Below are 25,687 nucleotides of genomic sequence, written 5' to 3'. Positions count from 1 at the left end.
GTGTGTGTGTGTGTGTGTGTGTGTGTGTGTGTGTGTGTGTGTGTACGTGTGTGTGTATGTGTTACAGCTGGTCGTATATGTGAGGGGTTGAAGACATCACGGGGCAGTCATAAGCAGCTCTGTCTTGAGGGTTGTTTCCAAAGTCACAGCTGGCACTGGACATACTCAGGAAGAAGTGAAATACCATCTAGTGGACAGAAGGGAAAACAGGCTTGCTGGTTGGAATGCTGCCCATTTTCTTTTTCATAGAAACATTTAGCTTAATTCCTGTCCATCCATTTTTATGAGATGCTTCTGATACAAGTAACCCTTTTAGGCACGAACACAGAAATGGTCCCTGTCCTTAAAGAATTTGTGGTTTTATTAATAGTAACTAGCCTTCATTTAGCTCTTTAAGTTTTTCCAAAGGGCTTCCTTCTCAAAAACTCTCTAAGGCAGTGAGAAGACTCATATATAGAAAACAATTAGAGCACAATAAAACGTGGCGTTTTAGAGGCAGTAAAGTGGATTGAGGACTGGGCTTGGAGTTAGAGGAGACTAGATTCAGAAGCCTCCTGTCACAACAGTTCTGCAGCCCTGGGCAAGCAACTTAAGTTATGTCCCCCATCAGGCAACAGGTATTTGTTGTTAGTATAAGACACTGTAATAAGTTCGAGGGATACAAAAAAAAAAGACCAAAACAAGATCCCTACCCTCAAGGAGCACACATTCTAATAGGAAAAGTAAAATGCAAACAATTATGTATATGCAAGATAAGTAACAGTGTAAAAGGGAGGAGATCTCAGAAGGAAATAGGGAGGAAGTGACTCTTGAAAAGACCTTGCAGAAGGTAGGATTTGAGTGGGAGTCTTGAAGAAAGCCAGGGAAACCAGGAGAGTCCTAGGCATGGAATATCAACTTAAAAAAAAAAATCAGAGTTCAGAGAAGAAATGTCCTATGTGAAGAAAAGCAAGGAGGCCAGTGTCACTAGGTCATAGATAACATAGAGGGGAATAAGGCATAAGAAGACTAGAAAGGCAGGAAGGAGCCAGGTGATGAAGGGCTTTAAAAGCCAAAGGATTTTTAGGATTTATCTTCTCTCACTAGGAGTTCCCCACATTGAAATCACTGATAACAACAATAAAAACAATAATTAACACTTAATGTAGGGCTTTTAAGGTTTGCAAAGTGTTTTACATATATTATTTTATTAGACCCTCACAACTCTAGGAAGTAGGTTGTATTTTTATCTTCATTTTACAGATGAGAAATCTTAGGGTATTCAAGGAAAACAATGTGTAAACGGTTGTGAAATTAAATAGTATTTGAATGGTCACTAGGAATCTAGTGTAAGAGTAGTTGTCTGACCAAGAAAATAGCAATGGTGTAAATACCATTCAGGAAACTCCTATAAATAACATTCAGTGTTTCCCCCTTCTTCCATACCCCCACATATGTATTTGTCCAGAATTTGAAATTATGACCCTGGCTGGAGTCTATACTCCAACAACAACAGTAGGCATTTATTAAACGACCACTATGTGCCAGGAGCTCTGCTAAGCACTGGGGGTACAAAGAAAGGCAAAAGATCCTTAGGAGCTCCCAGTCTAATGAGGGAGACTGACATGTAAACAGATATGTATGAACAAGATATAAGCAAGAGAGAAGGTACTCAAATCAATGGGAACAATTTTCTGGTAATCCTCCTGGGTCATTCACTGGCAAGGGCAAGGCAGCAAACCATCCTTTATTTTTCCCCATGGACAAGATAACTACATTTGTTAGAGTGTAAGCTCCTTGAGACCAGTTGCTTGTTTCATTCTTTATATTTGTATCCACTAGCACTTAGCGCAATACTTAGCACATAGAAGGTTCTTAATAAATGTCTGATGATTGATTGACTAATTGAAAGAAATTTGTTTCTGGAATACCTTCTCACTTTTCAGTCTATCTAAATTAGTTGATTCTTCAAGTCAGCATTCAAGTTTTATCTTTTTCCATGAAACTTTTCCTGACCTCCCTAGCACACAGTGACCTCCTCCTTCTTTGATCTTTTATAGTGTTTATAGATTGTCCCCACAATATGGGGCTTGATTTTATACTGTTCTGTAATGTTCTTAATTGCTTCTTTTTGGGGGGGGGGAGGGCAAGGCAATTGAGGTTAAGTGACTTGCCCAGGGTCACACAGCTAGTACGCGTCAAGTATCTGGTCTGAGGTCGGGATTTGAACTCAGGTCCTCCTGACTTCAGGGTCGGTGCTCTATCCACTGTGCCAACGAGCTGCGCTCTTAATTGTTTCTTGAGTGTGGATGTTGGCCTAACTACACTGCAAACTCCATGAAGGCAAGGACCAGGCTTTTTAATTATTTTGTATATCCCATGGCTGTACAATGCTGAACACAAAATAGTCACTCATTAAAGACTTATTCAGTTAAATTAAATTATTAACAAAGGGCATATGTGAAGTCGCTGAGACATCGGAAATCTTCCTGCTCTTAAGGCTCTCTGCGTCATCCATGAAGTTCCTATTTCAGCCACAGAGAATTTCAATGAAGTCACCTTTCACTTAGTCACAGCATTTTAGTGGAAAGAACATTGAACTAGATATCAGGAGATGTGAATTCTAGTTTCCACCCTGCCATGAAATCACTCGTATCCTTTTGCATGAATCATTTAACCCATTCAGTCTCTTTATCTGCAAAACAGGATAGTTCAACTAGATTTCTAAGGCCCCATCCAGTTCAAAACTTTCATGATTCTATAATAATTAAGCATATAGACATTCTCTAGACCCTTTTTCTCTTTTTCCCCAAAATCCCTCTGTCTTCTTTTGCCCCCTAAGCAGAACCCAAACTGTGTTTTCATTATGTACAGTAGAATTGAGATGATGTTTATAAAGTTGTTTTTTTTTTACAAATTGTTAAAGTATTATGTAAATAAAAGCTGTTATTATTATTATTAGGATTAGAACACCAACAATAAGGAGAATACAATGTCAATTTGGTAAGCTTAATTGGTTGCTTACCAACTTGGTATACATCTTCCAATAAGGAAAATATTAATTCACTTGAGAAGCAGCCTCCTGCCAGGAGTTGGGCCATATTTAGTGTGATCCTGGACTTTGTAATTATACAGTCATACATAAAGAGGGTGCTTTCAACTTTTCAGAACACTTTCCGATCTATTATGTTATTTGATCTTATAAAAATCCTATGAAGTAGGTGTACCATGTACCCATATCCATATTTGATCTGTAAAGAAACTGAGGAACAGACAATAGAAGTGCCTAGAACTTAAGTCTAGGGCAGCTAGGTGGCACAATGGATAGTGTGCCAGGTCAGGAGTCAGGAAGAGTGATCTTCCTGAGTTCAAATCTGGCCTCAGATACTTACTGACTGTGTAACCCTGGGCAAGTCACTTAACCCTTTTTGCCTCAGTTTCTCCACCTGTAAAATGAGCTGGAGAAGGAAATGCAAACCACTCCAGTATTTCTGCCAAGAAAACCCCAAATGGGGTCACAAAGAGTCAGACACAACTGATAGACTGAACAGCAACAAAGAAATGAGGTCTCTTTCATGCCAACCCCAAGTTTCATTCACCATACCATACTGCCTCAGTCATCAGATTTTATATTTAGAAGGGACTTCAGAGATTATCAAGTCTAATTTCCTATATACTAGAGGAACTCACACTACAAACATCCCTGATAGCTGGTCATTCAGACTGCTTGAGCACTTCCAGTGACAGAAAGCCCATTCCTTTATTGAATAGCTCTTATGGTTCAAAACTTTTGTTGTTGTTTTAAATGTTGAGTCAACCTCCTTGTAACTTCCACCCCATCCTAGTTATACCTCTGGAGCCAAGCAGAATGAGTTTAATCCTTCTTCTTCATGACAATCTTTCAAATATTTGAACATAGCTATTATGTTTCCTTCTCTTTTCCAGTTTAAATTTCCTCAATTCCCCTATTTCTTTGGAGAGACAGCTATCCTGATGGTCACTGTTAATTGTGTGCATTCCATTTTATCAATGTCTTTGTTCAAATGTGACACCAGACTAAATACAGATGTTCTCTTACCAGTCTAGAGTACAATCGAAGTATCTCTTTCCTTGCTCTAGATACTGGAACCTTATATCACATTAACTTTTATGGCAGCCACAACATAAGGTTGATTAACATATAGTTTGTAGTCAAGTAAAATCCTTAGGTCTTTTTTACACATACTGCTATTAAGCCAGTGTTCCCTTACAGTGTACTTCTGTGATTGATTTTTTTAATCTGAGTGTAAGATTTTACCATCATTCCAGTTAAATTTTATCTTGTTAGTTTCAGCCTATCCTGTTGTGTCAAGAATTTTTGGAATGCTGATACTGTCATCCAGCACATTTGCTATCCCTCTGAGGCAATAAGCAGCTTTCTAAGCCACAGTTCAAATCAATAAAAAATGTTTAGCAGGACAGAACCTGTGCGAGACTACTGGAGATGACCCTACCATAGATTGACACTAATCCATTAACACTTTGAGTCTGATTGTTCAACCAGCTAGAAAGCCAACTACATAGATGGTTTCTTCCTCTCGTTCACAAAGATATGAGACACTTTGTCAATTCTGTCACTGAAATCTAGGCATTACTGTGTCTATGTTGTTCTCTCTGTGTGTCAGTCTGTTAATTCTATAAAAATGTGTGTCTGTGTGTATGTGTGTGTACTTAGTTTGATTACATTTCATAGATGTGACCATCTAGTCCATCCCGTACGTTATAGGAATGCGCACTTGTCTAGCCTCTGCTTGAAAAACTCCATGGAGAGGGAATCAGCCACCTCTCAGGACAGCTGATTCTGCATTAGGACAGATATATTTGTTAGAAATTTTTTATCCTGAAATAAAGTATTAATCAGCCTCAAATCAATTAATCTATTTATTAATCACACCCATATCTGACAGAGAGGTAATAGATTCAAATACTGAATGAGATATATATGTACACACACACACACACACACACACACACACACACACACACCACTACAGAAGCTATGCACATATATACATAGGCTTGTGAATATTTGTTTATTGAGTTTTTATTACGTATAGACAGAGATATGTGACTTAGCTCTTGCCTCATGGAACTTATTCATCTGTCAAAACAAGATCTACACACAAAAGGTAAAAAAACACACAGAGTCGAATGGGCTTTGTCCCCTTGTTACCAGGCATGCAGGTACAAGTAAATGCTGTCCTGGCTCGACACTGGCATAACTAGTCACCATTAAAAAAAGACTAGTCTTCTCTGCAGTTTCACTATGTTCTTCTGGCTTGGAGGTGAGGACAGTACTGTTGTTGTTGTTGTTGTTTTTTGTTGTTGTTGTTTTAAGAGAAAAATAAGAGTCCATTGCCCACCAGCCTCAGGGCACATTTTCATTCTCACATGAAAGAAGTTGACACTCAGGATTGACCTGCTCTTCCTAGTTCAGTACTTTGTGACAAATGGCAAATGGTGCCCGTGGAGTTTTGCTTGGGGAAAGCCCTGCTTCTCTACCTCAGCAGCACACAGGTGCCAGGCATCACTGAAATCAGATGATGTTTAAGTCTATATATACTGTAAGACCAGGCCTGATATCTGAACCCAGGAGGCTTCCCTTCCATTGTGCCAGCAAGGGCCCCAGCAAAGGCCTGAACCCAGAGGATTTCTGTCTAGCAGGAGTCTGTGTTAGTCTCCATACATAAAGGATGGAGGAGTTCAGAAAGGTTCAAACCCTACATCCCCACCCTTTCTCTTCTCTCCCCAGGTTCCAAAACAACTTGACAAAGACCCATTTAAGGAGTTGTGTAAATCTGAGGCCTCTCAGGGTTAGTAACAAGTGAAACTAGCCTGGGATAGGCAGCTAGGTAGGCAGCACTGTGGATAGAGGGTTGGACCCAGAGTCAGGAAGACTTAAATTCAAATTTATCCCAGATTCTTACTAATTTTGTGACCCTGGGCAAATCACTTCACATCTGCACGCTTCAGTTTCCTCTTCTGTAAAATGGGATAATAATAATAATAGCACCTACCTCCCAGTTTTATCTTGAGGACCAAATGAGATAATGCTGGTAAAGCACTTTGTAAACCTTAAAGCACTATGTAAATGTTATTGTTGTTGTTGTTATTATATTCTCCAGGGTTTGACTTGCTGACTTGCTTTCAGTGACTTCCTATTCTTTCCTGCTTATACTTAGGGAAGGAGAGGAAGGGAGTTCTAGGACAAAGAGCCAGCTAGGTGGCTCAGTGGATACAGCACTGGACCGAAGTCAGAAATCTGACCTGAGTTCAGATTTGGCCCTTATTAGCTATGTGACCCTGGCTAAGTCACTTAAGCCTCTTTTTGCCTGTTTTCTCACCTCTAAAAATAGGGATAATCAGTAGCACCTACCTCCCAGAGTTATGGTGAAGATTACATAAGAAAATTTGTAAAGTGCTTTGCAAACCTTAAAGTAATACATAAAGACTAGTTATTATTCGTATGGCTCCTTCTGTCTGGAGAGCCAGTTTGAGGAATGTTGAAGATGGGTCAGTGTGCTAAGGAAAAAAAAATGATTTCCCACCTACTAATCCCATTAGTTATAGCTGCCATCTTGAGAGGAAACATTAATGAATGAAAGGGCTAGGCCCAACTAGTAGATCATGAGCAGGACCAGCCAGCCAAGGGGTGCTGTGTCCAAGGAAGCCTACAGGAGGCCAGATAGAGAAGCAGTGGACAGAGCTAGACCAGGACTTAAGAGACTGGCTTTCTGTTGCCAACTCTGCTGCTAATTTTCTGTGTAAATTTGTGTAAATCAGTTAACTTCCCTGACCCAGTTACCAGCCTCCTTTACTTCATAGGTGTTTTGTGAAGCGTAAGATGACATACTCAAAATTGATTTAAAGAGTTGATTCATGGTTCAGGGATGATTAATATGCAGCCTGAGGCAATATCTAGAGCCCTTGACAGGGCCATTTTTCAATTTCGGTTCAGGACTAGTGTAGTCAGAAGAGCAGTGATCTGGGAATCAATCCTAGCTTTGGTACTGACCAGCTTTGTGACCCTAAACAAGTCCCTTCCCTTCTCTAAGCCTCGGTTTCTTCATCTGTAAAATGAAGGGGAAGGACTAGATAATAATTCATTTATGTATCACTTGGAGTTTTATAAATTGCTTTCTTCCCAACGTGCATCTGAGGTAGGTCTGATAAACATAATTGGGCTCCATTCTACAGATGAGGAAGCTGAAATTCAAGAGAGGCTATTTGATGGTTTCAAAGTTATATAGATGGTAAATGGCAGATTTTGAACATGAACCCAGCTCTTCTTACTCTAATTTGGGGGGAGGGGGGACTTTCCACTATAGCATGATTGTTGGTCTGAAGTATATAAAGGGTTTTGCAAATCTTAAAACATTGTAAAATGTTAGCTATTATTAGTATTTTTGTTGTTGCATAGTAAAACCCTTATGGATGTGTCATTCCAATCGTGTTCTTCCATCTCTTTCCTTTCCCTCCTTTTCCCATTTCCCCTTCTTTCCCTGCCATCACTCCCAGACAAATCCTAAACTGCAGAACATTTGCAAAAAGCAGAGGAATAAGTCACCTAAAGAAGGAAAGGAGACCCAAGCCAACCACTGACTATGAGCAATAAGAGTATGTTGGGGAAAGAAATGGGGGCAGTACTTTCACGCTGGCAAAGGAGACAGTTTCACGCCAAATGCCAGATCCTGTCCAGTAGGAGACTGTAATTGGCACCTCACCCTGCTCCAACTCTGAGCTCCCAGTGTGGTCTGTGGTCAGGGAGGCTTTCATCACTTGGGACCTTTCATTGTGTGTGGTTTGTTCTTTGATCAGGTGTTTGCTCTAAGTTGGTTCCGGAGTAATTAATTAGAGACAGTAATGCCAAGGTGGCACTGGGAGAGCTTAAATAACAAAATGATTGATTAAGAGCCTCTGCTTGCCCTGAGATTCTTTTTGCTATGCAGTAGCATCTACAAGGAATGCTAAAGAGAGATGCTACATTTTCATTCCTTTGGGTGAGGACTCAGACCAGATCCTTTCTCCACTGAAGTCTTCTTAGATTGGTCAGGGAACATTGACCACTTCCTCACAGCCTGACCATTTTGGAATTCCCATGGCTGGTCTCCTCATTATAAACTCATCTTTTCCCCCATATTCCTAAGGTACATTGAACCTAGGCCTGTGACTTTATAATCCTCCTCTCTATGTGTGTACCTTTAGCAGTGTGCCCATCTTGGAATTATGGGAGGAAGCCAAAAGCTCCAAGTGGTATGGTCATGATCTCCAAATCTGTGCTAACTGCCTACTCTGCCTACTATGTGGTAAGCCCAGAGAAGTAGAAGGCATGGTCTCCTCCATGAAAGAACAGAAAGCCTAGTTCATAAGATCATAGCTCCTTTAGAGCTGCATAGGATCTTTGAGTTCACCTGGTCCAACCTTCACCTTTAAGTGACTTATCAGTATTGTTTTTATTCAACCAGACCCCCTTTTTTTTCTCCTCACTTTGTTACTTATCTAAGATCCAAAATCAGCATGAGATGTCTGTTTTGCCCCAAGTCCCATCCGCCCTTTAATCAGTCTCCCATTGACATAAAGTAAAAACCTACACCTCAGGGTGTCCTGAACGTTTGAGGACTTAAGGCATCAGAAATCTGGGGTGACCAGATAAGAGCCGAACAAATGCAGCACTCTCCTTTCCTTGGAGAAGTTGAGTGGACAAGGACTATCTGTGGAATGTGACCCACACTGTCAGAGGTGTTTGATATAGCCCTTGTTTTTGCTTAATTGTTTTTAATTTGTTACAAGGAGAGTGGGGGCAGGAGAGAGGCATGTTTGGAAATGCCTGTGATGAAAAAAAAAAGGGAATCAATAAAAACTAAAAGAATAAGTTTTCATCCTAAAAAAAAGAAAAAAAAAGTGACCAAGCCTTGAAGATGTGACATAAGAACCCTATTTTAGTGCTCTAAGATTTGCAAAATGGTAACTAATTGCAGTTACCTCCAATTCAAAGCAGGGACCTCAAAGTCAGAGAAATCTTTGTACTATTACCAGCTCCTGAGTCATCGGAACCCATTCTTAGATTTTTGTTGTTTTAGTTTGGTTGGTTTGTTTGTTGTTCCCTCTAATAAAATCAAAGATCTGTAGAGCTTGATAGGAAAAGAGACAAACCAATGTTCAGAGTAGATGACCAGACCCAAGTAAATGGATTAGCAAAACACTACAATGTGGTATTGTATAAAGAAAGAAAGAAAGAAAAAGCAAAGAAAGGAGGTCTGGTTTTTCATCCCCAATGTGTGGGCTTTGGCAAGTCCCATCTTTTCTTTGGGCCTCAATTTCCTCATCTGTTAAAGGGAAATAATGGCAGCTTCCTTGACTAATATACAGTAATAAGAATATAGTAAGGTAACAGATGTGGATTCTTTGAAAAATGTGAAGTGTTGGGGCAGCTAGGTGGCACAATTGGAAAGAGTACCGGCCCTGGAGTCAGGAGGACCTGAGTTCAAATCTGGCCTCAGACACATAATACTTACTAGCTGTGTGACTCTGGGCAAGTCACTTAACCCCAATTGCCTTACCAAAAAAAAAAAAAAAATGTGAAGTATTATAAAAGAAATCACAGAATCACAAAATTTTAGATTTTGAACAGAGTTTAGTGGCTATCTAGAGTAACCAATACTTGAAAAAGGACCCCCTTTACATTTTAAAAGCATATTATTTAAAAATAGATGTACCCTTCATTATTATTAATTAGTATTACAATACACATAGTCTTAATGTGATCTCATGTTTGATAAAATTCAAATGAAAAGGACTACAAAGTAAAACTTCTTAGTAACCAACAAGTAACTTTTTCTTGAAGGAAGTTCAGGTCAAGTCATCAAATCAGTAACCACTTATTAAGTGCTGACTATTTACCAAGCACCAAACTGATCAATCAGAGGAAAGGGCCATGGGAAAATGTGATCTTGCAGGGTGAGAAGGCTGCTTCAACATGGAGAAAAAAAGTCCAGTGAGTCAGGAATAGAGCCCAGCGAGCAATGAAGTGGTGGAAAGAGCAACAGCTAAATTCTTGGGTTTGCTTCTGAAATATCTCATACCCATATTGTGAAGGTTAATAAATAATAGAAGCCTCACAGGGGTCTTCCCCAGCCCTGCACCCACACAGATTACATTTTGTTTGGTCAGTCAGCACTGCAAATCAGCATTGACCAAGTGGGTTAGTGCAGCCATTTAGCCTTCTCTGGATGCCCCCAAACCTTGGGAAAGTAATCAAGAAGAGTGCCCATGATCCTTGATTTACACCAAGCTGTCATCTTAGGGCCCTGCCCCAGGGTGAAGTTTCAGAAAGTCCTGGTGATATGGAACTAAACTGCTTTCCAAATGGTGCTGGAGCATAAGTTTTTAATGAAGCCTGGAGCCATCCCAGACCCCCAGGGCCAAGAAGTTTTCTTTTCTCTTTCTTTAATTCTTTTTTTATCATTCTACTGATCTTTATCGCATCTGTCATTTTGAAAAATGAGCAGACAGCATTCCTACAAAGTTCAATACTCCCAGCACACACATTGCCCAGTCTCCATGTTCAGAGAGCCAGGCACTTTCCAGGCTTTGGGGACAGATTTTATTCCCTCAGGAGCTGGGGCTTCAGCAATTCCAGATCTCAGAGTCAGAAAGAACCTCAATCCTATTACTCAATCCTGAACTTTGAGCCTAGATAATAAATACAAAAGTCCAAGTGAGGAGGAAGGGATGGGAGGTCGATAGAGGAAACCGAAGGTAAGAAGAAATTGAACACCTGATGGGTTATCAGGACTACAAATGGTCTCCTCTACTTGAGCTAATCTATTACAGCATTCTCTTTCAATTCCCGTTTTCTCCCAGTTAACTATTACCTATAGGCCATTATAATCTCCTAATAGTGAGGACCAGGGCGAGATCAAAGACTGTGGAGGACTTGGAGATGCTCTTCTCTGCTGTGAATAGTGGCCAGACCAGCCTTCCCTCTGAAATTATCACTGTATTCATTCAATTCAGTATAATTTAGCAAACATTTACTAAGTCGCAGTAGGTACTAGTACTCGGAACAAGGGATACAAAATTGAGAAAGTCCCTGCCCTCAGAGAGGTTATAGTCAAATAGCAAAGATGTGGTATGCACACAAATAAAAAATGTACCACTAGATTATATATTGTGGGCAGAGAAGGCAATCCAGCTAAATCAGGCATGAGACATTTGTTAAGCACCTGCTTTCTAGCTGGTATTGTGCTACATATAAAAGTAATGAAACAGTCCCTAGTCTCAAGCAGCCTACGTTCTAACAGATAAAATGTTCTAGGAAAATTTAGAGAGGGAGCAATCACATTTACCTGGGAGAGGATGGAACAAGAAGGTAGAAAATCAGGGACGGCTTCAAGGCAGAAGTGACATCTGAGCTGTCATTTCAGAGAACTTCCATCCCTTCTCATCTTGGCAGCTCAGAATCCCCAACTCGACTCAACTCGACTCAGGCGCCACGTCCTACCTTGTCCTTCTTGATACATAACTACACCCTTGTTAGTGCCCTCCCCCCACCACCACTTTGTATTTATTTCTCTGTTTATATGTTTTACCCCAGTGAAATATAAGCTCCTTGAGGTTAGGGCCTGTTTCCTTTGTCTTTATATTCCCCCTGCCTAGAACAATGCTTAGTGCATAAGCTGGTTGAATGCATGAACAAATGACTCAGCTGACACTGGTGTTCCAACCAGTCAGGGGAAGAACCATGAGCTAAGAGAGATGAGTCATAGAGTTTCTGTCCCCATTGAGAGTGGTTGTACCTTCTGTGAAAATGTGAAATTGATGAGGTATCCAGAAGCCATTCATTCAGAGATTAAAGAATTTAGAGAGTTATGGGAGTTTCAGAGAAATTTTACCTTTTAAAGAGCTTAGAGTTGCATTTTTATCCCCAATTTAATTACATTTTTAAAATGATTGAAAGAAGAAATCTACTGAAGTTAAAGAATTGCTGGTCTTTTTGAGTTACCTGAAACCAGCATCACAGAGTTTCAGAGTTGGAAGAGACCCAGAGAAGCATCAAGTCCAACTAACATCTTAACAAATCCCCTCTGAAACATGCCAGGCAAATAGTGGTCTGGAGTTTATTCTATTGTTCTTATTTTTGCCAGATAGAACCAAGCAGAATAAGGTGACTCCTTCTTCCATGTGACAGACCTCTGGCTTAACAATGACCTCCTCAGAACTGAATACAGTACTCCAGCTGCGGTATGACTGGAGTAGAGTACAACGGGACATGATTCCTAGGATCATAGCTTTAGAGGTAGAAAAGACCTTAGAAGGCCATTGAATCTGACTCCCCCCTTTCGTGGGATGGGGCCACTGAAATGGAGATAGATCCTTTCAAACTCAGGTCTTCCAGACCACAGGTCCAGTGTACTAACCACTGTACCACCTAGTCAGCACCTTGTCTCTGTCAATTCAGACTAAAAAAATTAATTTTTTGATTACTGTATCATACTGTTGAATCATAATGAGATCGCACCTACTTAGTATCCATGTTGCGTTCTAAAACTGCCTGATCTTTTTCAAAGAAACTGCTGTCTAGAGAAGCTTCCTCCATGTTGTATTTATAAACTTGATTTTTTGCACCCAAGCTTAAGACTAATTTCTGTTTATCCCTATTAAATTTAATTTAGAAAAGTCCTTATAACCCGTGGGTTATTTGGAGCCATACTCTGTCATCTATCCTATTATCTATTCTGCCTATCTGCAAATTTTGTAAGGATGTGATCTATGCTTTTACCTAAGGCATTGATAAAAAACGGGAACAACACAGGGCCAAGCATTCCAGGGCAGTTCTTTAGAGGCCTCCTTCCATGTTTGTCCATATCTGCTATGCAGCTGTACAGGGAATCCCAATAGTGCAGTTTTAAGCTTTAACAGCTTAAAATTTTACTAACACTTTTGAAACACCCAGTATAAATGTGAACTGCTCATATTACTATAAAACAATTAAAGAACAATACAAGTTTTCAGCAGAGGGACAGATCATTGTAGAATGAAATAATTAGGGAAGACTTTATAGAGAACGTGAACTCATCTCTGATAGTGAAGGAAATTTGATAGTTGGCTCACAAGTGATAAATTTTTTTAAAAATTTTTTGTCACAGCAATTTACAAAGATTTTCTAATAAGGCAAAAGGGAGTTGCATAAAAGAGTTTAATTGTTATTGTTTTAAGTTCATAATAAACCACTTAATTCTAAGAGAGAGAGAAGTGACCAGTGTAGTTTGAACACAAAAATATTCAGTGATCAATAGCTTCCAACCACCAGCCTCTCCAGGTGGGAAGAGGAGTGAGGAATTATTAATTCTCTACTGAGGTTTAAGCCACATGGCCCCAGGAATTACAATTAAAATGAGGGTCCTATTACACTGAGAGATGTCACTCTTGATCCACCAGCAGTAAGACTGGTTGTCTGTTATTGTTGTTTTTCCAGCATCCAGGATAACATCTACACTCTCTTGACTGGTTCTCCTTGGACCAGTAGCAAGATGGCTGGCTAGGATGATTGAAGAGTATGTGGCTGAGATCATAAGATAAAGAGCTAGAAGTAACTTCAGAGTTCCTAGACCAAACCTCTCATTTTCCAGATGAGGGAAGTGAAGCACAGAGAATTGTAACTTGCCTGAGGTCTTACTAGTAATTAGCAGAGGCAGCCTTTAAATGTAGGAGTTAGTCTGTAGTCGGGGTTAGAGTTAGCCTTTGATAAATCCATATATTTAAGCTCCAGTTAGGGAAAGTTCTGTCACCTAGAAGATAGCCATACCAGTTCCAGGATGTTAAAATCTCATTTAGACATCAGCATTGCCACTTTGTTTACCCTAGTTTGGGAATTCACTATTTATAACTTGGGCTGTAATACCAAGAATCTGTTATGGTTTCAGATTTGTCTAGCGGGAAAATATACTTTAGGATTGTCTTTAATCTCTTAATATACAACCCTTGAAAAATTTTCTTGGTTCATTTTTTGCACTACAAGTCATTTTTGGCTGTACTTTTCCATAGAAATTCACCTTGTACAAAAGGTGGTTGGGGAGGTGGAGTAGGAACGGGTAGTGAAACTCAAATTCGGACTGTATTCAACATTTCATGTCCATAGGCTCCCATCTCATTACCAAGAGGGGAGCAGTATTTTTCAACATCTGCTTTCCAGAATCAGTCTTGGTCATTATAGTAAATATTCTGTTCCACTTTTAATGAGTCATATTACCTAAAACCTATTTAAGTGAAGTCTGCTGTTAACATTATTGATTGAAAGGGTAGAATGGAGCCTGTACTAAGTTATGCTCATATATCATTTGAGTAGCATTGGTTAACCTTGTGAAGTTATTTTACCAGAACTCCCCCAATATCCAGGACTGAATCTAATTCATATTAGGCAGCAGTGAGGTAGCAGATAAAAACATTGGCCTAGGAATCAGAAGACCTGAGGTCTACACCTGGCTCACTACTGCATCACTTTAGGCAAGTCATTTACCCTTGGGTCTTAGTTGTCTTCTCTGTAAAATGAGGGGTTTGAACAAAATTATTTCTAAGACCTCTTCAAACTTAAAAAATCTGTTGTTCTTTTTGAATCCATTTCCAATATGATCCCTGATAGTCTAACATTAAATGAGATTTCTTCCCTTCCTTTCTTTAAGATTATGTAAGTGGGGGCCACTGTGGTATAGAAGAAGAGACAATGGACTTGGAATCAGAAAGCCAAGTTTGAATCTCAGTTCTGCTACTTATAAGCTATATGTTCTTCAAGGAGTCACTTCACAACTTAGTGCCACAGTTTCCCCACATGTGAAATGAAAATAGTAGTATTGCTACACCCTATTTACTTCACATTGCTGAGATGGTAAAATACTGGTTGTAAAGCTCTTTGTAGGGCATAAAGCAATATATAGATGTCTATCATTATTATTATTAGAAAGTTTATCTTGTTCATTTTATAGCTGAGAAAACTTTTTAGTCTCAGGGAGAAAAAGTGGTTTAGACCCACCAAAACAGTTAGGCAGTCATATCCATTGGACCCTCAAAATGCTGGTAATTTCTCTGTAATTTGATAAAAGAATTGGCAAAGGTTGCAGAGTGTATTGAATAGAATGCTGAGCAACTTGGAATCTGGAAGACCCAGGTTCAAATCCAGCCTCAGACACTTAATAACTATGATCTTGGGCAAGTCTCTTGATCTTTTTGAGCTTTCATTTCCTCATCAGTAAAATTAGACAGTTACATTCAGTTACCTCCAAGGTCCCTTCCAGTTCGAAATCTATGATCCTATGAATGTATCGCTTTTTTTGAAAATTTCAAAAGATAGTGATTCATGTGAGGAATTCCTTTCTTTTTTTCTTTTTCTTTTTTTTTTAAACTAACACCTATTACCAGTAAGATCATAGGATTCCTTGCTGGAAAGGGGCTTAATGATGATCTACCCTAAGCTCTCCCCTTTCATTTTGTAGATAAGGAAACAAATTAAGTGAGACCTGCCCAAGGATATTACTCAGAGCCTCAAACCCAGTTCTTTACCTCCAAATACAGTCTCTTTTCCCTGCCCCATATTGCTACTCCTATGGTAGGCAAGGACCCAGAAAAGACTGTTATAAAAATCCCAGCAATACTTTCAAAAAACAAGCAGCATAAGATAAAGCTAAAATAACTGGGCCTTATTTTTTTTCATAATTAGAAACTTAAAGTTTGAAAAGGAAAGACTTTTTAGAAAAAAACAGAACCAGTAAAAGGCCACTGTGAGTTTCAGACAATAAAATTTTAATGCCATAGGATGCTATATAAATAAATGTGAATTGTTAAGAGCAGAAGGTAATGACGTTCTTACAGTGCTAGGCTGGGATAAAACAATGAAAAAGCCACTGTAAATAGGACTGTTAACTATCTAAAAACACTAAAATTAGCCTGGTTTGTAGGTTTTTTAATGTTCTTTACAGAAATCCCTAGAGGGGCAGCCAGAACCCAGAGTCGAAGCTGACTCACTTTCTGAGAGCAGTTTGTGGGGCCAGTGCCTTTCACTTGCTCCCAGGAGGGATGGGGCTTTACCTGGGCTCTATGGACTCAGTCATTGGGTAATCTGAGGGCTGAACACCATATATTTTAAATCTGGGGAAGTGAGATACCAATCAGTCCTGGGTAGAATTCAGCTCTAAACCCTCTGGACCTTCTCCCTATCCAAGGTCAAACTGTCTACCACCCCGCTAAGCCTGTAGCTGAGGCTGGGTCATTATAAATTAGTAAGAGTTATTAATCTTATTTTGTGGCCTGGACTACTCTGTCAGCCTGGTGGCACTTGTGGACCCCTTCTCAGAATAATGTTTTTAAATGTACAAAATTAAATACATAGGATTACCAAAGAGACCAATTATATAGAAAGTGTGGTTTTCAAAATATTAAAGAAACAAGTTTGCATACCCCAGGTGAAGAATCTCTGTATGGAGTAAAGCTATTTGGTCTACAATTAGAGGGGTCCATAGGAGGCCACTGGATAGAGACCCAAAACAGCACCAACAATCCAGTAGACTGAGAATCCTAGAAAGCTGGGTTCCAGCCTTAGCTTTACCACTAACTTGCAAATCACTTAACCTTTCTGAGCCGGGTTTTCCTCATCTGTAAAAAAAAGGAATTAGACCAAATAACCTCCAAGTTTCCTCACAGCTCTGATCTCTTATGATCTCTATATGACCTTGGCCTCAAAACTGGGCATAGTCCCCATTAGTTCCTTTGGCATTTGGTTATGTCTGCTAAGTGAGGGTCCAAGGATCAAATTCCCCATGCCATCTCTCTGTGTGTATTCAGGAATAACAAAAAGCAAAGTTGCCAAGGGAATATCGAAGTGTAGGAGATGGCACTTCTCTGCTCTGTTACAATTGGATTTATTATCCTGTTACTATCCTTAACATAGAGTGGGAAATTAAGAAGCTAACTGGCTCAGGGAAGACTCCCATCTCAGGATCCAAAAGAAACCACTGAATTGCAGGCCGTTAATCCTATCCTTCGTGCTGAAGCAGTGTGGGAATTATAGATTGAGTGTCCTCTCTGCCCGTTTTACCACCTATCCAACTTTGGTAGTCTGACTGGGGAAGTCACTTCATTTCTCAGGGCCTCAGTTGCCTCACCTCTAAAATGTCCAGACAGCCCAAGAAGTGTAGGAGAAGAGGCTGGACTGTTACAAGAAGAGAAACTAAAAGTGCCTTCATTTATTCAGCCTGGAATGAAAAGGTTGAAGAAAGATCACGATCAAAGACAAAAAGCTTATAAATGACGCTGAAAGGGAACCATAAACTTTGGCATCAGATTCCAGACAAGAGAACTAAGGGGCTCTCCCTTCTGCCTCTCCCACCCACCCTCCGCTTAGAAGAGGTGGTTTTAGGACAGAAGGTCAGCTTACTTCACACAGCCAAGAGTAAACTCTGAACCCTGTCACCTACCCCAAAGGCTAGACAGCTTGCAAATATAAACAGCCTTTAAGGCGGCTTTAACATTTTTTCATCTCCACTTGGCCGGTGATTCTGTGCAGCCTTCCTAGCATTCTCTCATTTGTGAGTCTTCTCTCCCCAGCTGGAGAAGAAATTCTTTTCCCGAAAAATAATAGCTTATAATTCTATTGTGCTCAGGAAGACCTGAGTTCAAATGTGGCCTTAGACACTGTGTGTCCCTTGACAAATGACTTAACCTGGTTTGCCTTGGTTTCCTCATCTGTAAAATGGGGGTAATAGTCGCACCTACCTCCCAGGGTTGTTGTGAGGATAAAATGAGATAATTTTTGTAAAGCACTTAGCACAGTGCCTGGCACGTAGTAGGCACTATATAAATGTTAGCTATTATTGATGATGATTATTATGATGGTGGTGCTAATGCTGGTGCTGGTACGGGGGTAGTCTTGGAACTCTAAGCCCAGTGCTGTAGACACTGCTGCCCAGTTAACAACTTCCTATAGGCAAGGTCCTCTGAGAATGGGAGTCAGGAAACCTTCTGTTAGGGGAACTGAGAGTGGCCAAAGAAGTTAGTAGGGGGTCACAGCAGATCGTGGTTGAGGGATCCAGGATTTGCTGACTGAACAGTTTTGCCCAGAGAAGGAAGTAACTACCCCTCCTGGAATCTGTAGCTGAGTATATTGGAAGCTGCTTGAGGACAAAGGGATCAGGGAATAGGAAAAAGGTCAGGAAATGTTGGCTTGTGGGAAGATATCTTCCAGAAGCCTTTTTTCTTTTGAGGGACCTTTGGAGGTGGATTGAGAACTACCAGGGGAAACACAGTAAGGTGAGGTGAGGGGGAACCATTCTTCTTGACTTGTGTTGAGGGACTGTACTGGAAATTTGCAACAGAATGCTTCACTGAAATAGGATTAGCAGATGAAAGCATCTTTTAATGACCAGCAAAGGGAAAGGGGAGGATATATCAGAAAGCATGGTAAAATTTCAATAAATTAATAGAGGGAATGTGTAAATATAGAAAATGTCACTTGTTTACCAAAGCTTTTCTAGCTCACGAAAGCCACAAAGGGGGGACAAAGAGAAAATATCTAAGGCAGGAGGGCAGAAGAGGAGGCTGGCAAAGGGAGCATTTGAATCTGTCTTGCCTACAAATATGATCTTAGAGCCATTTGTCCCTTTAGACTCTGGAAGGCTTTTGGAGCTGGGGGCAAGGGTGGAGCTTTAGTGGAATCTTAAACCACACTGGGATCTCCTTCCCTACTCCAAATATTCAGGGAGACCCTAATGTGCTTATGATTTGTAGGATGCAAGTATAAGATGCCCTCGAAGCTTTTAGTCTGATTTAAGAAGCAACATTTACACCCATGAAACAGTTAAATAATACAACCTAGTGTGGGATAAATACCAACATGAGCAGGACCAGACAATAGTGGTTATGGGAAAAGCAGGAGGAATTAGGGTGAGGATGTGGTCAGCGAAGGCATCCTGGTGGAGGTGGGTCTTGAGCTGGCTCTTGAAAGACAGACAGGATTCAAGAATTTGAAGAGAGAATGGGCAAGAACATTCCAAGCAACGAAAAAGAAAAATTTAAAGCCAAGGAAGCTGCAATATATTAGGCATTTTAGGCGGAGATAGTGAAAAAAATCTGCCTGACCAGAACAAGCATTTTGTATAGGAGGCAGCTGGGTGGCTCAGTGGACAGACCACTGGGCCCAGAGTCAGGAAAACCTGAATTCAAATCCAGGCTCAGACACTTACTAGCTGTGTGATCCTGAGCAAGCCACTTAACCTCTATCTGCTTTAATCCACTGGAGGAAGAAGTGGCAAACTGCTTCAGTGTCTTTGCCAAGAAAACCCCATAGATGGTCTTGTTGTGCTGTAGTCCATGGGATCACAAAGAGTCGGCCATAACTCAGCAATAGTTAGAACAGCAAATTAGAACAATAATTCCAAGATAAGCTTGGAAAGGGATTATTTGTGGAGGGCTTTGAATGCCAAGATGAGTTTGGATTTCATCCTCTAAGTAGTAGAAAGCTATTGATGGCTTTAGGAAGATTACTCTTCTCCCCTGTCCTCTTTCATCCTAGCCAAGTAACCTACCACTTAGTTGATAGACCTGGAATCAGGAAGAACTGAGTTCAGATCCTACGTCACACACTTATTAGTTGTGTCCTCATTCTGTAAGATGAAAATACCAACTGCATCTACCCTACAGGATTGTTTGTAAGGATCAAACAAAAAAAGTTTGTGCAAATTATAGCCATTCTATGGCTTTTGAGACATTTCCCAGATTGCTAGCCTGAGAAGGTGGTGGTGGTGCCAGGATTGCCAAGCAAGGGTCCTGCTGTCACAGTGGCACCAGGGATCTTGAGAGTCCCCAGGAAAGTTCTCTAACCCTGACCCTGTCGAGGTAGACAGGACAGGCTATGCAAAGAGCTGTCAGAGTTGGACTTTACTCCACTCCTTTAGTGCCCTCACCCATTGGTTGTGCACTGACCCACTCCCTCAGGAATCCATGCCACCCACTTTCCTTCTTCCTTCCCTCCCATTAAAACTGAAAGGACACATGTCCTCCCACCTGAGGACCCTCATGTCTGTTCATGACAGTGAGTTAATCAAGTAAACCAATCCCAGCCAACATCTCATCCCTCTCAGGGAGCATAGTGACTTAACTCACTTAAAATGTGGGCACTTGAGGGATTTCAGTAGCTTGGTAAGCTGGAGTAGGGGAAGGTTTGGGGTCAGAAGGACCTTTTAGCCTCTTTAAATACCATGTGTTCTGCTCATACTGACCCTGCCCAGTGATGCCCCATGAGGCTATGTTTGAGCAGTGGCTTTTGGACTTCTCTACAGGGGTTTCATCTTCTGAGCGTGGAGTTAGTCTAGATGACCTCCAAAGTCCTTTCAAACTCATGAATTCTATGATAGAGCCCTTCTCTCATGCTGGAAGAGTGTCCTCATAAACCATTATGGAGTATGTTCACTATGCCACCTAGCTATTACATACATACATATATATATGTATATGTATGATGTATACACATATATGTGTATGTATGCCCATATACACATGTGCATATATGCGTCCCTGATGGAGCTCACATTCTGATGGAGGAGACAACATGTAAATAACTAGGTTTTACAAGACATATGGATATCTAAGATACATGACTTAGATAGATAGATAGGTATCTATACAGGCATACCTCAGACCACTACAATAAAGCAAATATCTCAACAAAGCAAGTCACATGAATTTTTTGGTTTCCCAGTGCATTTAAAGTTATGTCTCCTGTACCGTTTATGCTATCGTCTATTAAGTATACAATAGTATTATGTAAAAAATAGTATTATGTAAAAAAAAAGCAATGTACATACCTTAATTAAAACATTTTATTGCTAAAAATGCTAATCATCATCTAGCCTTCAGTGAGTTGTAATCTTTCTGCTGGTGGAAAGTCTTGCCTCAGTGTTGATGGCTGCTGACTGATTAGTGGTGATAGTTGGGGTGGTTGTGGCAATTTTTAAAAATAAGACAACAATGATGTTTGTAGCACCTATTGACTCTTCCTTTCACTTGAACACTTAGAGGCCATTGTGTGGTTATTAAATGACCTAATTTCAGTGCTATTGTACCTCGGGAAATAGCAAGGCCTGAGGAGAGGGAGAGAGACATTTATCGATTAAGTTTGCCATCTTATATGGGCATGGTTCATGGTACCCCAAGACAAATACAATAGTAACAAAAGATCACTGATCATAGATCACTGTAACATGTAATCTCTTTGAAGCGCAATAAGGCAAAGCACAATAAAAGGAGGTATACCTTTATAAGATGTATGACATGTCTTCTATTACCAAGTTAGTTACATGTTGCCTTCTCCATCAGAATGTGAGCTCCATGAGGACAGGAAACGTGGTTTTGCCTTTTTTTTTTCCATATCCCCACTACTTTGCACAATGCCTGACACATAGGAAGTGCTTATCATCTGACAAACTGATCTCCTGCTTAGGTACTAGATAACTGAGACCGATAAATCCCCATTTGCTCTTTCAGCCCTTGGGGGCCTGATGTTTCAGGTGCCTCTGACTGCATCAGTTTCTCCAGAGCACCCACCTCTAAGCCTTGGTGGATATATGGTTATGTCCATCTTTTGACCAAGCAAAAATGGGAGCTTGGGCTTGTCAACTGGGCCTGATTTAGAGCTTTTTATAAATATTATCTCATTTGATCTTTATAACAACTCCAGGAGGTAGATACTATTATTATCCCCATTTTGCAGTTGAGGAAACTGAGGCTAAGTGACTTGCCCAGGGTCACAGGGCTCGTTGATGTCTGAGGCTGGATTTGAACTCAGAACTTCCTGATTCCAGCCCCAGTGCTGTGTCCACTACCTCACATTTAACTTTGGAAGCTTCCAAGAATCACTTTGCCGGCTACATTCTGGGTTGCAAGAGGTAGAGGTAGGGAGGGGGGGAGAGTAAACAGCTGCTTCTGAGTTACATTAAGCGGAAGGAACCTTCCCCACCACCACATATGAGGAGAAAAACGTTGGCAGTGTTTAGCATCAGTGTCTGTCGCGTGAACATCTGGCATCCATCATTGAGGCCTGTGTCTCTCCTCTGTCATATTTTATCCCCATCTGTTAATAGTTTCTTAGCACTGTTTATATAAATCATAGCAGCATCCCAGGCAGGAGAGATGAATCATTATTATAGGCTGCTGTTTAGAAGAGAGAGGGGAGAAAGACTAGGGTTTGGGGGTGGGGAAATCTTTAGTTATTCTTTTCCCATTCTACAAATGTTTCTTTACTAGACTGTGTGTGGTGCTTTGGGCATCTTGGGATATATTCCATGGAAATGGAACCGTTCTAGAAGAAAGTCTACATTTTGGCCAGTGGTGACCCATTCTTGGTGGGTGACTCTTTATTAGATAGGAAAAGTGCCACACTGGAAGCCAGCACATCTGTACTCTTTTTTCCCCCGCTGTATCCTCCTCAGTTGACCTCAAGCTCTCATAGCTCCTTGCCTCGCTCATTTTACCACCATCCTAATCTAGCGTGAGAGCTGCCGTATCTCGTGTCTCCCAAAGCACCTAGAGGAGAAACATTGTTGGCCTATCTGTTTACAAAAACAGAAACCAAAAAAAAAAATCCTAGAGCTGGAAGAGAACCTTAGAATCCAACCCTCTCACTTTACAAATGAGGAAAATAGGATTAGAAAAGTTCAGTGATTTATTTGCCCGTGGCCACAAAGCAAGTTTGGTCTGGTGTTTTTATTTTGTTTTAAACCACTCGTGTTATATAGTAAAGACAGAAGATAAGACCATTTCTGATAAGGTATTAATAATTCCAAGGAACTAATTTTAAGTAATGTAAGAATGGGGGGGCGGGGGAAGAGTATATAGACTGGGAATGAAAGAATTGAGTCTTGAGCTGAACCTTAAAAGGAAACCTGGAGGAAGGGTAGAATTTGAGTGGGAGAAGCATTTTGAAACCATAATTGATCTCAGAGCTAAAAAGGACCTCAGAGGCTCACCTTGTTCAGTCTCACCTAAACTGATAGGGAAATGAAATTGTTATTGTTTGACAGACTCAGACTCTTCCAAAATATAAAATATCTCTGAATTCACATTCATTCACTAGCTTCATTCCTGTAAGATTAGGTTCAAGTACTAGGAAGCTATCCTTGATCTCCCTAAACTGCTAGTGCAGTCCCTCTTATCCCACATTAGAACAGAAGCTTCCCAAGAGCAAGAGTCATTTTGCTTTTTCTTTGTATCCCCAGTCTTTTGCACAGGACCTAGCACTGTGGATAGAACGGTGGACTTGGAAGTCCACCAGGAAAACCTGCATGAGAATCCTGCTTCAGGCACCTACAACCTATGACCCTGGACAAATCATTTAATCACTCTTAGCTTCAATTTCCTCCTTTGTAAAATGAGGTTAATAAAAGCCTAATGAAAACCTGCCACAGGGTTGTTGTGGAGCTTAAATGAGCTAATGTATGTGAAATGCTCTGCAAATCTCTTTTCTTTACAAATGCCAGCTATCAGTAGTAGTAGTAGTAGTAGTAGTAGTAGTAGTAGTATTTATTAGTGGTAGTTAATGGTAGTAGTAGTAGTGGTGGTGATGGTGGTGGTAGTAGTAGCAGTAGTAATAGTGGTGGTAGTGATAGTAGTAGTAATGCTAGTAGCAGTGGTAGTAGTAATGTTAGTAGTAGTGATAGTGGTAGTTGTAATAATAATAGTAGCAGTAGTAGTAGTGGTAGTGATAGTTGTAATGCTGGTGGTAGTAGTTATAATAATAGTAGTAGTGGTAGTAGTTGTGGTAGTGGTAGCAATAGTTATAATAATAGTGGTAGTGGGGGGCAGCTTGGTGGCGCAGTGGATAAAGCACCAGCCCTGAAGTCAGGAGGACCTGAGTTCAAATCCGGCCTCAGACCAAACACTTGCCACGTACTAGCTGTGTGACCTTGGGCAAGTCACTTAACCCCGATTGCCTCACTAAAAAAACAAAAAACAAAAAAAAGTAGTGGTAGTGGTAGTAATAATATTAATAGTAGTAGTAATAGTAGCTAGCATTTATATAGCTCTTTAAAGTTTGCAAAGCATTTCACGTATTATCTTCTTTTATCAGAATAGGAATTTTGTAAGTTAGTGCTTAATAAACGCTGGCTGACTGATTCTCCACTCTTCTCCTTTGTTCTTCTTGTCTCATTTCAGAAAATTCTACTATATTACGCTGCTGAGAGACCCCGTGTCCCGCTACCTCAGCGAGTGGCGGCATGTTCAGCGTGGGGCCACCTGGAAGACCTCACTGCACATGTGTGATGGGCGGACCCCAACACCTGAGGAGCTGCCCCCTTGTTACGAAGGCACAGACTGGTCAGGCTGCACCCTGCAGGAGTTCATGGACTGCCCCTACAACCTGGCCAACAACCGCCAGGTAAGGATGCTGGCCGACCTGAGCCTGGTAGGCTGCTACAACATGTCCTTCATCCCTGAGAACAAGCGGGCGCAGGTCCTTCTGGAGAGTGCCAAGAAGAACCTTCGGGACATGGCTTTCTTCGGCCTGACGGAGTTCCAGAGGAAGACCCAGTACCTGTTTGAAAGGACTTTCAACCTGAAGTTCATCCGGCCCTTCATGCAGTACAACAGCACCCGGGCCGGCGGCGTGGAGGCAGACAGTGAAACCATCCGGAGGATTGAAGAGCTGAATGACCTCGATGTGCAGCTCTATGACTATGCCAAGGACCTCTTCCAGCAACGGTACCAGTACAAGCGGCAGCTGGAGAGGATGGAGCAGAGGATTAAAAATCGAGAGGAAAGACTTCTCCACAGGTCCAGCGAGGCCCTTCCCAAGGAAGAGGCAGAGGAGCAGGGACGTTTGCCCACTGAAGACTACATGAGCCATATTATAGAGAAGTGGTAGCCCAGGGGAGCCTTTTCTACTTGACAGCGCCCAAGAATTCTCATGGGGGGGATCGTATGGTTGTATGACAGAAGCCCACAAAACTTTATTTAAAAAATCCCAAGTCTGTTTAACAGAAAGTAGATGTGTCTGAAAAATACACAACAGGGGGGAGGGAGAGAGGGAGTGGGGAAGTGTGGCTTTTTACTGTTTCTACAAGGCCAGGCGTTCTTTAAAAATAAATAAAGGAAAATTTTAAATGGGTCACAGCCAACTTGTACTTAACACAGAACCACCAAGTCAGCTCCCCCCACCTGAGGTACAGGACTGCACAAATGGTTTGTGCCCCAAGCTCAGAAGAGGGTCACATTCCTTTGCATCTGTGCCCTGAGCTTCCAGGCCAATGGGAGAGAAGGCAGTGGTAGCTTTTAGAAAAGAAAAAGAAAGTCGAGGGGACAGGATGGCTTGGCTATCAGTCCATCATGTAACCACAGAAAGCAGCAGTGCTCAGGTTCATATCGCCACAAAGGAAAACAGAGTAAAATAAAGGCATCTAAGGGAGGGCTTCAAACTCAAGGGGGAATATAGGGGATTTTGAAGCCATCTAGGATATACCCCTATGCTAAGGGGCCCTGATCACTTCACCTGGCAACTAAGAGGTCATCTTCAGAGCACAGGAAAGAGAAACCAAATTTGATTCCATGTGGAATTGGCGGTATTTATGCACACACACAGACACACACATACACACATCATCCCTTCCTTTCTCTAGGTACACTCCATGTA

The 25,687-nt window shown here is 41.0% G+C and overlaps 1 protein-coding gene across 1 annotated transcript in view; it reads left to right on the top strand.

Annotated features, from left to right (window-relative positions):
• Positions 1-25,165, top strand: part of HS6ST1 (heparan sulfate 6-O-sulfotransferase 1) — a 293,999-nt gene extending 268,834 nt beyond the window's left edge. The window contains exon 2 of the mRNA XM_027854703.1: positions 24,214-25,165. Coding sequence (XP_027710504.1) covers positions 24,214-24,922 — 709 coding nt within the window. The 3' untranslated portion in view covers positions 24,923-25,165. The remainder of the gene's footprint in view (positions 1-24,213) is intronic.
• The last annotated feature ends 522 nt before the right edge of the window (positions 25,166-25,687 follow it).

Source organism: Vombatus ursinus, unplaced genomic scaffold (assembly GCF_900497805.2).
Source record: "Vombatus ursinus unplaced genomic scaffold, bare-nosed wombat genome assembly UNPS02010548.1, whole genome shotgun sequence".
In the NCBI taxonomy this organism is placed as follows: Eukaryota; Metazoa; Chordata; class Mammalia; order Diprotodontia; family Vombatidae; genus Vombatus; species Vombatus ursinus.
Note: the sequence above shows the minus strand (reverse complement) of the source record. Positions and strands in the feature narration are given on the sequence as shown.